At 39.4% G+C, this 11,348-nt stretch overlaps 1 protein-coding gene across 1 annotated transcript; it reads left to right on the top strand.

Moving 5' to 3' along the window:
• The first annotated feature begins 1,222 nt into the window (after positions 1-1,222).
• Positions 1,223-6,660, top strand: HMGN2 (high mobility group nucleosomal binding domain 2). Its single transcript, XM_032227618.1, has 6 exons — positions 1,223-1,528; positions 3,689-3,733; positions 4,316-4,345; positions 4,494-4,544; positions 4,651-4,746; positions 5,785-6,660. Exons 1-6 carry the CDS (start codon positions 1,514-1,516, stop codon positions 5,818-5,820), a joined length of 273 nt encoding a protein of 90 aa, XP_032083509.1. The 5' UTR covers positions 1,223-1,513; the 3' UTR covers positions 5,821-6,660.
• The last annotated feature ends 4,688 nt before the right edge of the window (positions 6,661-11,348 follow it).

Genomic DNA, 11,348 nt, shown 5'->3' with positions numbered 1-11,348 from the left:
GGTAACTCAGTCAACAAGGGTAGGTCAGCCATATTTTGTAATACCAATTGCCAAGAAGTAATAAGGAAATGCCAAGTTGGATTGTGGATCAAATGTAGTTGGTGTGGTTCTATTCTCAACTGTGCGAGAGGCGGGTGGTCATGTTGGTGGTCTATCTAGTACTCCTCGCAGTCTGTTTTTGACCTTGGAGTCGATGGGGATTGTGGTAGCACGACCGCATGGTGCTGAAAAGGACAGCTCCCCGCTCGACCCCACGAAGGAAGCGCCTTGGGTTAAAAAAAAGGTGGACCACCAGCTATCTCTTCTCCCCCCCCTTTTTTTGGGGGGGGGGAGAGGAGAGGCGCCTTCTTTTCACGTGAAGCCTTTTTTTGCCGGCTGAGACCCTGCCACTTGGCAGCCAAGGTTGGAAAGGAAGGGGGCGCTGTGGGTTGCGTTCCGCCGTAGCAAGGCTATGACCGCACCTTCCTCTTCCCCTTCCAGTGCAGGGAAAAGAGGCCACCATCTTCCCCCCGCGTCTTGCACCCAGATTCCTGTCAAACGGGTTTTTTTAACGGTCGGGGGCAGAGGCGCTCTCGTGCGCAAGCCCGGCGGTCCTTCATTGCTCTGCGCCTCCCGAAGGGGAAACGCGCGCCTCGGTTGGCCAGGTGCGCCGGGAAGTCCACCTTCCCACTCGCCCCAAAAAGGGCCATTAGATTCCACCACCACCTAAAAAAACCTGCAAGCTTCGGCTGGGTGACCTGAGTCGTGCGGCTCTGGGATCGTCGTGGGGAAGTCGCCCAGTCTCCCGGGCCAGCCGAGAACGACTTGTGCGACGCATTAACAACCGGGGCGAGGCGTGTTCTCATTTACCGCGGGGGGCAGCCAGAGCGATGTTAAACTCTTTTATTTTGCAATCAGTTCGCTGGATTTTTACCTCACGAGAGGAGGGAGGGAATAACGGCTCCCTCGAGGGGGGGGGGAACACCACCTTTCTTTTCAATTTCTTTCGGCGTAACGGGAGGTGAGGGGGGAGGAGGAAGAAATACCGTTTTTTTTTATTCTACCTGTTCTCACTTTTCAAGAATCAAATCAATTTGAGGTCTACTTGCAGCAGGACCAAAACGGCCGCTTTGGCGGAGATAAAAGGTGGACGTTCAGTTGCGCGCGCGCGCTCTCTCTCTTCACCTCCCCTCCCAGAACCCGCCCCGGCTGTCTTGTCCCCCGCCACGTGACCCGCTCTGTCCAATGGTTCGTCGGGGCGGTGGGGATCCGGCTGGAACCGGTTGGGCCGCGTCCGGCTCTATATAAAACTTTATAAACACCCGATTCAAATTAGTGGGGTCGCGAGCGACACGAGGGAGCCCGACAAACGGAATCCCCTTTCCCCCCCTCCTTGTTTTTATTTTCCGTCCTCCCTTTCTGCGCGGCTTTCCCTCCCATACATCCGAGTTTCGCCTTCCTTCCTAGAGAACCTTGCCTTTCTCGTTTCAGTCCGAGCCGCCTTCTCGCTCTCCCTCCCTCACGCGCCGCTGACATGCCCAAGAGAAAGGTACGTGGCTGCGGCGAGGGAAAACAAAACAACTTTAAGGGCCCGGAGGCGAGAGGGGCGAAGGGGGAAGGAAGTGGGGGAAAGAATTCGTGTATTCGAAGGGAGGGATGCTTATGCGGGGGTGAGCTTTCAAGAGCAGACGCCATTTTCTTTCTCTTCTTCTCTACTCCCTCCCCGCACTCGGTCGCTGGCTCGCTCCCTTCTCCTTTCCCTCCCCCTCTGCTTCGTTCGCCTTCGGGCGATTAACGGTCGTGAGACGAGTGGGGGAAGCGCGTGCGCGCGCGAGACGGCTCAACGGTCGTCTTCGGGACTTAAAAAAAAGTGGGGATGGAGGAGGAGGCGGAGCTTAGGGAAAGCGACCGTTAACCGCCGCGCATTTTTTGGTGGCCTATGGAGGAAAGGCGGCGCGCGCGCGGCGGGGGGGGGTAGATTGTGGGGTTTGACTTCGCGAGCGACTATTAACAGGCGAAGCTCAGCGCGGGGCGGGGTAGTTGTGTGACAAGAAGAGCGCGAGACGGCCAGCGCGCGCGCAGAGAAGCGCGAGGAAACGCTTAATTATTGGCTGCCCCCTCGCCCGCGCGCTCGCCTTGTCCGCCAATCCGGAAGGGGCACGCGCCGACTTAGGCGCGGAGCGGGGGGGGAGAAGAAGGGAGGGAAGTAGTCAAGCAGAGGAGGGAAAAGAAGGAGCGATCGGTTCGCCTTTTTTTATTTTGGCGGGAGGGCCGTTTTGACCGGAAGGAGATCCAGATGCACCGTCCGTTGAAGGCGGCGGGAAGCAGGAGGGCCCCTCGCTTCTCCTCCTTCGCCCGCTTAAATAATGAGGTTACGCCGTGCTTTTTTTCTCCACCCTCCCCCGCACACACAACGTAAATTCAAAAAGGGCGGGAAAACCATGAGAGGGTCACACCCCTTCCGAGCCCTCTTTTTAAAGGCCTTGGCGATTAGCAAGGCCGCCTGATAAATGATGTCTCTTTTTTGCCCAGCGCGTTCTGGGTTAAATCTTGCCCCTCGCACCTGTTGTTCGGAAGTCCGCATTTGCTATTTAAAAATGAAGGAAGCTTGTAGGCTGCAGCCATTTAGTTTTCAGAGCAATAGCATCACCGCCAAGGAGTTACTATTCCAGCATGCTCCTGTTTTGACTTGCTTGCCTCATAGTTCACATCTTTTCTTCTGCAAGAGGCATTTGGAGGCTTCATTGCCTAGTTACATTTTGGGAGAAGAGGCTGCCTGAGTTAAGAAAGTGGAGTGCGGTTTGGATATAGAAATGCTGTTAAGGCAAAGAAAGGCTGTGCAGTTCAGTGTGAGATTAGTTTCTGAAGTCCAGCAGTTGTAGGGACTAGGGGAAAGGCTTCCTTCTGTGAGATCAGAATTCCTGAAATAAATAACATCTTGGGTATTACATGGATTTGGTTGAGGTCATGGTAATTTGAAATAAAAGCAGTCATTATATTGCCTAGAGCTGCTGTGTTGGGGAATAAAGAATAATGAAACTGAGTAAGAGACATCTGTCAATGCTGTTATCACACAACTCACAAGCACGGTTGTCTTCAAGTTTGTGTAATGTACAGAAATGCAAAGTTGTGCTTATCAGTATATGAAAACAAGATATTTTGATTTTACTAAAATAATTCTAAACATGAGAAATTACTGGATTCTGGAACAGTTCTAAAACAAAATATGATCCTTCAGAAACTTCACTGCAAATAGAATTTGGGTGCAAACAGTCAAGCTCTGAGAGCATCAAAGACCTCACAATTCAACCCTAAGCTACAAGTGTTCTCTTCCAAAATTTGGGTGCTTCAGCCAAAAGCCTAGTACCCAAAGGAATATCTCTGCCTACCTGGTTGTGCCTCTCCCTCCCCCTCTGCTTTTGTTTCTTAAAGTGAGCTAATTCCACTCTATGCTATTAAAAAAGCTCTGATTTACAGCTTACAAGTAGAGTAATATCAGGTTATTAATTAAGGAATGTTTGAATTTGATATTATTAGGAAAAATAGACAATTCAACTGGTTGTGAGGTTGTATGCAAATGTAAAGTATAAATGAATTAGTCAAGAAATTAGTATGTAAAGTTCACTATCCATCAATTTGCTTTATGCATTTATATTTAAATACAAAATAAATGTTAGTTTTGTTTAACCATGTCTAAAATTTCTTGTAGGCTGAAGGGGATACCAAGGGTGATAAGGCCAAAGCAAAGGATGAGGTAAGAGATATTTGTTTAGTTTTGTCATTTGCTCTTTATTAACATATTTAATGTTGAGTTTTTTCATTAGTTAGTCTTCAACTTAATAGCCATTCATTACATGTGATTTACAACTCTTCCTCACACTTACAAATGATACAGCATCTCCAGTCATGTGATCAAAATCTTGATTCTCGGCAACTGTCATGAATTTACAACAAATTGCAGCATGTGATCACTCCTGTTTGTATTCCCCCCCCCCCTTACTTTGGTTTGTGAGCCGCCCTGAGTCCCTCCGGGAATAGGGCGGCATAGAAATGCAATCAATCAAATCACTATTTACAACTTCCTACAAGCAGCATCAATCAGGAAAGCTGGATTCACTTAGAATCATAAATGAATCATGGCAAAAAAAGTTGTAAAATTGGGGGTCACTTAACAGAAATTACTGTTTCAGTTGTAAGTTGAGGAAGACTATTATATTTTTTGTAGCATCAGTTGTAAGTCTAAAACTACCTGTGTTATATTTAATATTATAATAGATTACAAAGGAACCAAGCTGATTCTAACAGGATTAACTTTTTTCTTCTTATCTTTAAATAGCCACAGCGGAGATCAGCAAGGTTATCTGCTGTAAGTATGTTTTATGATAAATGCTTTCGGGAGATGAGTTAGTTAAAGTAAAAACACCTAAAGAATTCTTAATAATAGCATGTATTTGTGTCACCGTTAGTTTTTATACACAAATATTTCCAAAATATTAATTGTACTTTTATTTTAGAAACCTGCTCCTCCAAAGCCAGAACCCAAACCTAAAAAGGCAGCTCCAAAGGTAAGTTTAACGCTGTATGTAACTTGGATTGAAAATGTTTTGCTTCCATAAAGTGAATTAATATATCAATTCTTAGTGAACTTTACTCTTGTTTCTGATTGATCAGAAAGCTGAAAAGGTACCCAAGGGAAAGAAGGGGAAAGCTGACGCAGGAAAGGATGGAAACAACCCTGCAGAAAATGGAGATGCCAAAACAGACCAGGTATATAATAACTATTAATACTTAAGTTACTTTCGTGTTTAGAAATCAAGCAAAAATATGCTGTTTAAAAGAAACAGCTAGTAATCATGTTTCTTGTTCATTTTCAGACAAATAATTTAAAATAATATAAGCATTTGGGGTGCACAAATCAGAATAATTTGAATCAACAAGCCAGGTAGAATCATTGGATCAGATCTTCAGTGTGAATCATCAGATTGAATCAGTAATTTTTATTTGGATTTACCACATTGTCTTGATATAGTTCAGAAAAAGAAATTAGCAATATAGACGTTGTATTGGTTTATAGAGTCAATGAAATCACCTTTGAATCTCCAATTTTTCCCATTTCTAATAAGCATAAAGTTAGTGACTCCCACAGAATAAAATTACTATGTGAAATTACATATCAAATATCACAGTAGCTTATTTTTTGATACAATAACCTCCCAATCAATGTTGTGTTTTAAGTAATCACATCCCCAACAAATCCTGAACCTTTCCTTAACAGGGTCTAGTTTTAAAAATATTTTAATTAATTGCAATTTAAAACATAACATACACCTATTGAAATGTTTTTTCTGTGACTTTCATGTTCAAAACTACTAGTTCCACATTCACCTACTTTAATTATCTTCTCATGTTTACAAAACATTACTGTAGGCTTATCTTATAAATAATGTGTCTTTTACTGGGAAATGTAGAACAGTTAAAACCTAGCCATATTTACACGTCAAAAGTAATTGATTTTTTTGATTTAGTGAGAAAGCACATTACAATATGCAGGTATGAATAGAGAGCATTACTAGTTCAGTAAATGCAAATAAAATAAAATAGTTGCAAGAGAATTTAGTATAGTTCTTGAGATATTTGAAATAATTTAAAAATGATAAAATCATTTGCTTTGTTGCTTAAATTTATCTTCCCCATCAAGAATGCTTGATTATTGGCAATAACTGCATCTTACATGCAAATTCTGACTCTTTGAACAGTAACTCCACAACGTAAAATGCTCTCTAATGAACTACATTTCTTTTTCAGGCACAGAAAGCTGAAGGTGCTGGGGATGCCAAGTGAATTGTGTGAATTTTTGATAACTGTGTACTTCTGGTGACTGTACAGTTTGAAATACTATTTTTTATCAAGTTTTATAACAATGCAGAATTTTGTTTTACTTTTTTTTTAAAAGCTATGTTGTTAGCACACAGAACGCTTTGTTGTTGTGTTTTAGAGGGAGGAGAGGGGACAAGTGTCATTGACTCTGTTACTTAGAATCTGGGCTTTTCAAAGTCCCCCTTCAATTTTGCCAGAGGGAATCTTTATGGACACAAAAGAGAGGATTTCCTGATGCTGTCAATCTGTATTGGTTTTTGAAATGCTTCAGACAACACTGAAATTCCTAAAATGCCTGTTTTGAGAAATAACATTAAAGCTGTACTTCTCATTTTAATTATTTCAGTGACCCTTGCATTTATTACTTCTCTGAGTATCATGTGGCATTTGATACTTGCTATCATAAAACCAAATGCATTCTTACAGTATCAGGCAATCCAGATTTCAGGTGTCAAATAACAAGGGAAGAAGGGTGGCTTATAACTGAGCCACATTCCCTTCTTTATTGTGAATCTTCAGATTAAAAATTCTGCAGTTTTTGTTTTTTTCTTAAAGTCAGGGTAGGTTTGTGAAAAGTTGTTAAACAACACTAAATGTGAAAGTGTCCACCCTCACTCTAAACTTTCCCTGTTCCAATTAATTGGATTTTATATAGTAACTTTACATTTTGGTAGTGCAAAGAAAAGGGGAGTTGGAACTTGTTGTAAAACATTGCGAATTGTAGCCCATGTCCTGCCTGAATACCATTGATTGATCGTTTTAAGAAATGTACCTTTAATAAAGCTGGATATTGTTTGGCTTTGATTGTTTTTTTTTTCCTCTTCTATTGTCTTTTCATTTCCTGCTGCCCTATTTTTCATGTTTATGTTACAGTTTATGTGTACATTATATAGACAATTATCACTATCTTCTTACAGATGCAAAAAGAATTTAAAAGTTCCAGAACATAGACTTCAATGGAAAAAATAATATTTAATGCTGTTATCTTTCATTTTACATACATAGGTAGTAATAGTACAAATGATCCTTAAGTATCTATAGCAATAGTGACATGAATCTTAAATTTATGGAAAAATAAGGAATGGACAGTTAATTGTCTTTGATACAAGAGTGCAAGAGTTGTATCACACAATTAGTAATTAGTAATTTAGTTTTGCTGATTTGTATTGCTACAAAACATTGTTCAAAACTTATTAGACAATACGTTTTTAAAACCCTTGTACAGATAGTCCTTGACTTACGACAATGGAGCTCAAAATTTCCATTGCTAAGCAAAGCAGTTGTTAAGTGAGTTTTCTCCCACTTTATGACTTGCAATCATCAAAACTACATGCCAGTTGCCAAGCATCCAAATTGATCAATAATCATAGTGAAAATCATAAGTCACTTTCAGTGTTGATGTAAATTTGAATAGTCACTAAACAAATAGCTATAAATCAAGGACTACTTGTAATGGTAATATAGAATTGCCTCTTCTAATCTGGCCTTCTTTACTGCCAATGTGTTAGTCTATGTAGCTTCTCAGATATTCTGAATTAAACATCAGTTTTAAATCATGAGCTAAACATTCCATGCTTTATAAATTTGAGACTTTTCTATTCTGAATTTATTTTCCTTTCATTAAGAGTAGCTGTTTTAATAATGCTTCCATTCATTAAAAAACTATGTATAGCTAACAGCCTTTTCTACTTTCCAAGTGTGTTTACATAACTAGATTTTGTGATAGTGTGGGTTCTTTAAAATAGTTACTGTTATGTTACTGTGCTTGTTCCTAGTGGATTGCTGTTACTCAAAACATCCTCTTCATGTTGTGGCTGCTGCTAATCCTTGCATCATTGATTAATTACCAGTAGTGCTATATTAGTAGAGACAGTGAGGTGTGTGTCTTGGTTCAGCTATTTTTACCCAGCACAATTGTGAGCATATAAATTTATTTATTCACTTATTTTCTTAGTGGATTATTAGACAATCATCCATTAAGTACTTAATCCAAGTTTATCTGGTGTTCATAGCATTATTTTCAACAGTTCAATAGCAAAATCAAGCTGTGCACAAGAATTATAGGTGTTATTTTTTAATCTCAGGACAGACATTGAAATTCCGACATTTTTATCTTATTTGTGCTTAGTTTTTATTTTATTTCTCATGTAGCAATTGCTGCAGTTTATGATTTAAAAAGTCTTGATGGTGGCCAGGACTGCAGTTGAATCCTGCCTGGTTTTTAGTGCATTAAAAAAAATGTTTTAGTGCATTAAAAAATGTTTCCTACTGTCATAACTACTGTCTTGACTTTTTTGTTACCACACCTTGTAGATATCCTTGGATTGCTGCATTTAGTTTGGATCATCTTATTTGAACTTTGAGGGACTAAAGTTTTCAAGAAAGTGCTGCATTTTTCATGCAGTTGAAATAACTTTTCCTATTCTCACCCTATTTTCTTGCTCCCTATCATCACCACACTTAAATCCACGTACAACACCCTTATCCCAATCTTTCAGCATAATTACTGCTGCCAGGCTTGAATTCAAGTTCAGCAGGCCCTCCAATCCTCTTCCATCTTCCTAGTCTTATCTCTAGGCTTTACGTTTTCCCCTGCTATCTTCCAACTTGGAGCATTCCTGATCAGGGGACATGTGTTCTGACTGCATACCCACTTACACATACACATTTTGGTTCTGGGATGGACTGCCCAGCATTCCATATTTCATGTATGGAGTGTTAGCACATTCCTTTGGAAAATATACAATTGTTAAATAAAATTAAGTTGATTTCTGTTTCTTTAGATTTTTGTATGTGAAATGGAAGTTATAACTGGAATTTTCTGTACAAATCAAAGTAAGCACACTTTGTATCATACTTTATTAAATGTTACAATGCTACATAAATTGGGACGATTTTTTTTCAAAATTGTATTGCTTTGTTGACGAAACTTACTGGTTATCAGGAGAACTTTTATATTTTTAAAGTAAAATAAAACAATTATACAGTAACAACAGCCTAAATAAAATGCCACTAATTGATCCAAACACAAATTAAGTACTTGTGTAAAATTCAGGACTGGATTCAAATTGCAGCTCTCGTGGGGACTATAATCAGTGCTTCTATCTTTAATTGCAGTTACTTAAAATATATTATCTGGAATTGCAAGAGGGTCCTAAGTTACACTCTTAAGTATGCAGTAGGAAAATGGAGAAAGGATCAAGTAGAAAGTCCATTAGCAATTTTAACTGCAGAAACTGAACAGCACAAAACTGGGTTTCGAGACATCTTTAATTTTTCAGATTTTATTTTTGCCACAAAATTATTTAGTAACGAAGATTACTGCATAAAATGGAGAAATTAATTTGAGGAAGTAGCCTAAGACAGACCAGGTATATTTTAGACTCAAGATTATTTAAAATGTTCTTGGCACAACCATTTCATATTTTGAATTTAGAAAGCATATTGCCTATTCAGCACTAGCTTAGTTAATCAATTTTGGTTATCTTGATCAATATTGAAGGATTTATACACAAGCCTCCAGGTGCCCTTAACTCACTAAAAGAATGCAAATGACCAGCAGTCTGCAAGGAATAGAAATCCTTCCATTCTCCCAACACCTAGACAGAGCTGAAGAAGCTTCTTGAATGAGAGGCGAAATGACTTCAAAGAAAAACCAGAAAGTCCAGTTGCCTGGACTTTAGCACCTTTGGGATTTAAGAGTAGCTCATTTTACTGAATGTGCACAGTATTGAGTAAGAAAAGGAAACAGGAAAACACATTTTTCCTTCTCCCATCTCCAGAAACCGTCTTTTTCTTATGCTTTGATAAACCAATTTTTAATCTGAAGATTCAAGTTCATGCCAAAGTGACTCATTTGTGCTCTGTAGCAATAAACTGCTTAACTTTTGAGATTGACTGCAAGTTGCAAATTCAGATACTTCAGCTATATTTTTGCAGAAGTAGTGCAGCAGATGAGACTGCAAAGAAAGGGCTCTTCTTTTCTCCTGAATTGTGCCCCACTATGAACAAAAAGAGAGCTCAGAACAACTTAACTGCAAAATAAGGCTTAGCGGCCATAGCTGTGGCAACCTTACTCTTAAACCAGCTTTTCTAAACTTGTTCATGGCAGCTAGGAGAGAATGGGCATAGAGGTCCAAAACATGGGGGGGGGGGGGGATTTAACAGATTGTGGAAGGTGATGCTAAGGAGTCTCCCCTTTGCTCCCTCCCCAGCTCTTAACAAAAGGTTGTAACTGTATTTATATTTATTAGTTTGTCAAACGTACAAGATAGCAGGTATAAATATAAACATTGATATAAACGAAATAAATGAATACAAATAGATGGGGACAATAGGACAGGTGCAAGTGAAAATATAGAATTTATGATCATGTGCTTTTCAAATTTCAACATAGAAACATATGATAAGTCATGTGGTCTATAGACCACAGTGATCATAGATTTGAAGGGTCTGGATTGAAGCCAGATGCTGAAATCGAGGCAGTTAAGTCTATCAACAAATAAGGGGAAGAAACTAATAGACAATTTTCAAGGTCACAATACTCAAAAGTTTGATGACTACTGTTATAAAAATTGTTGAGAAATCGGGACAATAGTTGATATCAAGGCTTGGGCTACCAGATGCTGGACATGTTCTTTATTTTTTTTTTGCCAGACATCTGGAAGTCCTAGCTGGATCCCTTAATATCATTCTTAGGGACAGGGAGATAGGATATTTGGGTAGATACTTATCACCCTATCATCCCATTAAACTCCTCAATCCATTCATTAAAATATTCTAAATTGATGCTTACTGTTACCTTGTGACATGGATTAGGTTCGCTTATACCACTAGATTTTAACCCTTATTAAATAAGCAATGGTAGCTTAATTTGCAACTCACACTAAGCTATAATGGCTGAATTAATATATTAACCACAGAGTAAATAAATTATGGTTTAAATATTACCAGTTCTGCTTACGCAGAATTTCTGGTCAGTCAATTATAGTATAGTTTTCAAGTTCTAGATTTCTCAGAATCCCCTTCCCTCCCCCCCCTCCCCCAGATTTGCAACATAAATCTCTCTTAAATCTTGGTCAGCTATCTCACTCCCCCAAGGGATTTCTAAATTAAATAGACTCAAAACATTTTCTCCTTTCCTATAGATAAAAATATTGCATTGCAGCTTCCAAATCATTTCGGTTACTGTACTCTCTCATTTTTTTTAGCTCCTGGGGTGTTCCACCCCCCACCCCCCCACCCCCGAATGGGATCATCAATGCTGTTTATGGCATTCCAACTGTTAATACACTATAAAACCAATGTTTGTCAGACTTTATAACTTTAAGACAGATGGATTTCATTTATCAGAATTCTGCCTGGTTAAGAAACACTGTTGTAGATGCATGATGTGTCATATCACTTGGGTCACTTTATTTTCCATTTTTAAAAACAATCTGCATTGTTTATTTTTTAGGTTCTAGGTTCATGTTGTAAGGGCATGATTGTTT

This window comes from Thamnophis elegans, chromosome 12 (genome assembly GCF_009769535.1).
Source record: "Thamnophis elegans isolate rThaEle1 chromosome 12, rThaEle1.pri, whole genome shotgun sequence".
In the NCBI taxonomy this organism is placed as follows: Eukaryota; Metazoa; Chordata; class Lepidosauria; order Squamata; family Colubridae; genus Thamnophis; species Thamnophis elegans.
This window is presented reverse-complemented; position numbering and strand designations above follow the sequence as displayed.

Bases quoted from the DNA above. Each gene is read 5' to 3' on its own strand.
- HMGN2 (XM_032227618.1), top strand. The intron at 4,545-4,650 runs GTAAGTTTAACG...CTGATTGATCAG, and splicing joins CTAAAAAGGCAGCTCCAAAG to AAAGCTGAAAAGGTACCCAA. The intron at 4,747-5,784 runs GTATATAATAAC...TTTCTTTTTCAG, and splicing joins GAGATGCCAAAACAGACCAG to GCACAGAAAGCTGAAGGTGC.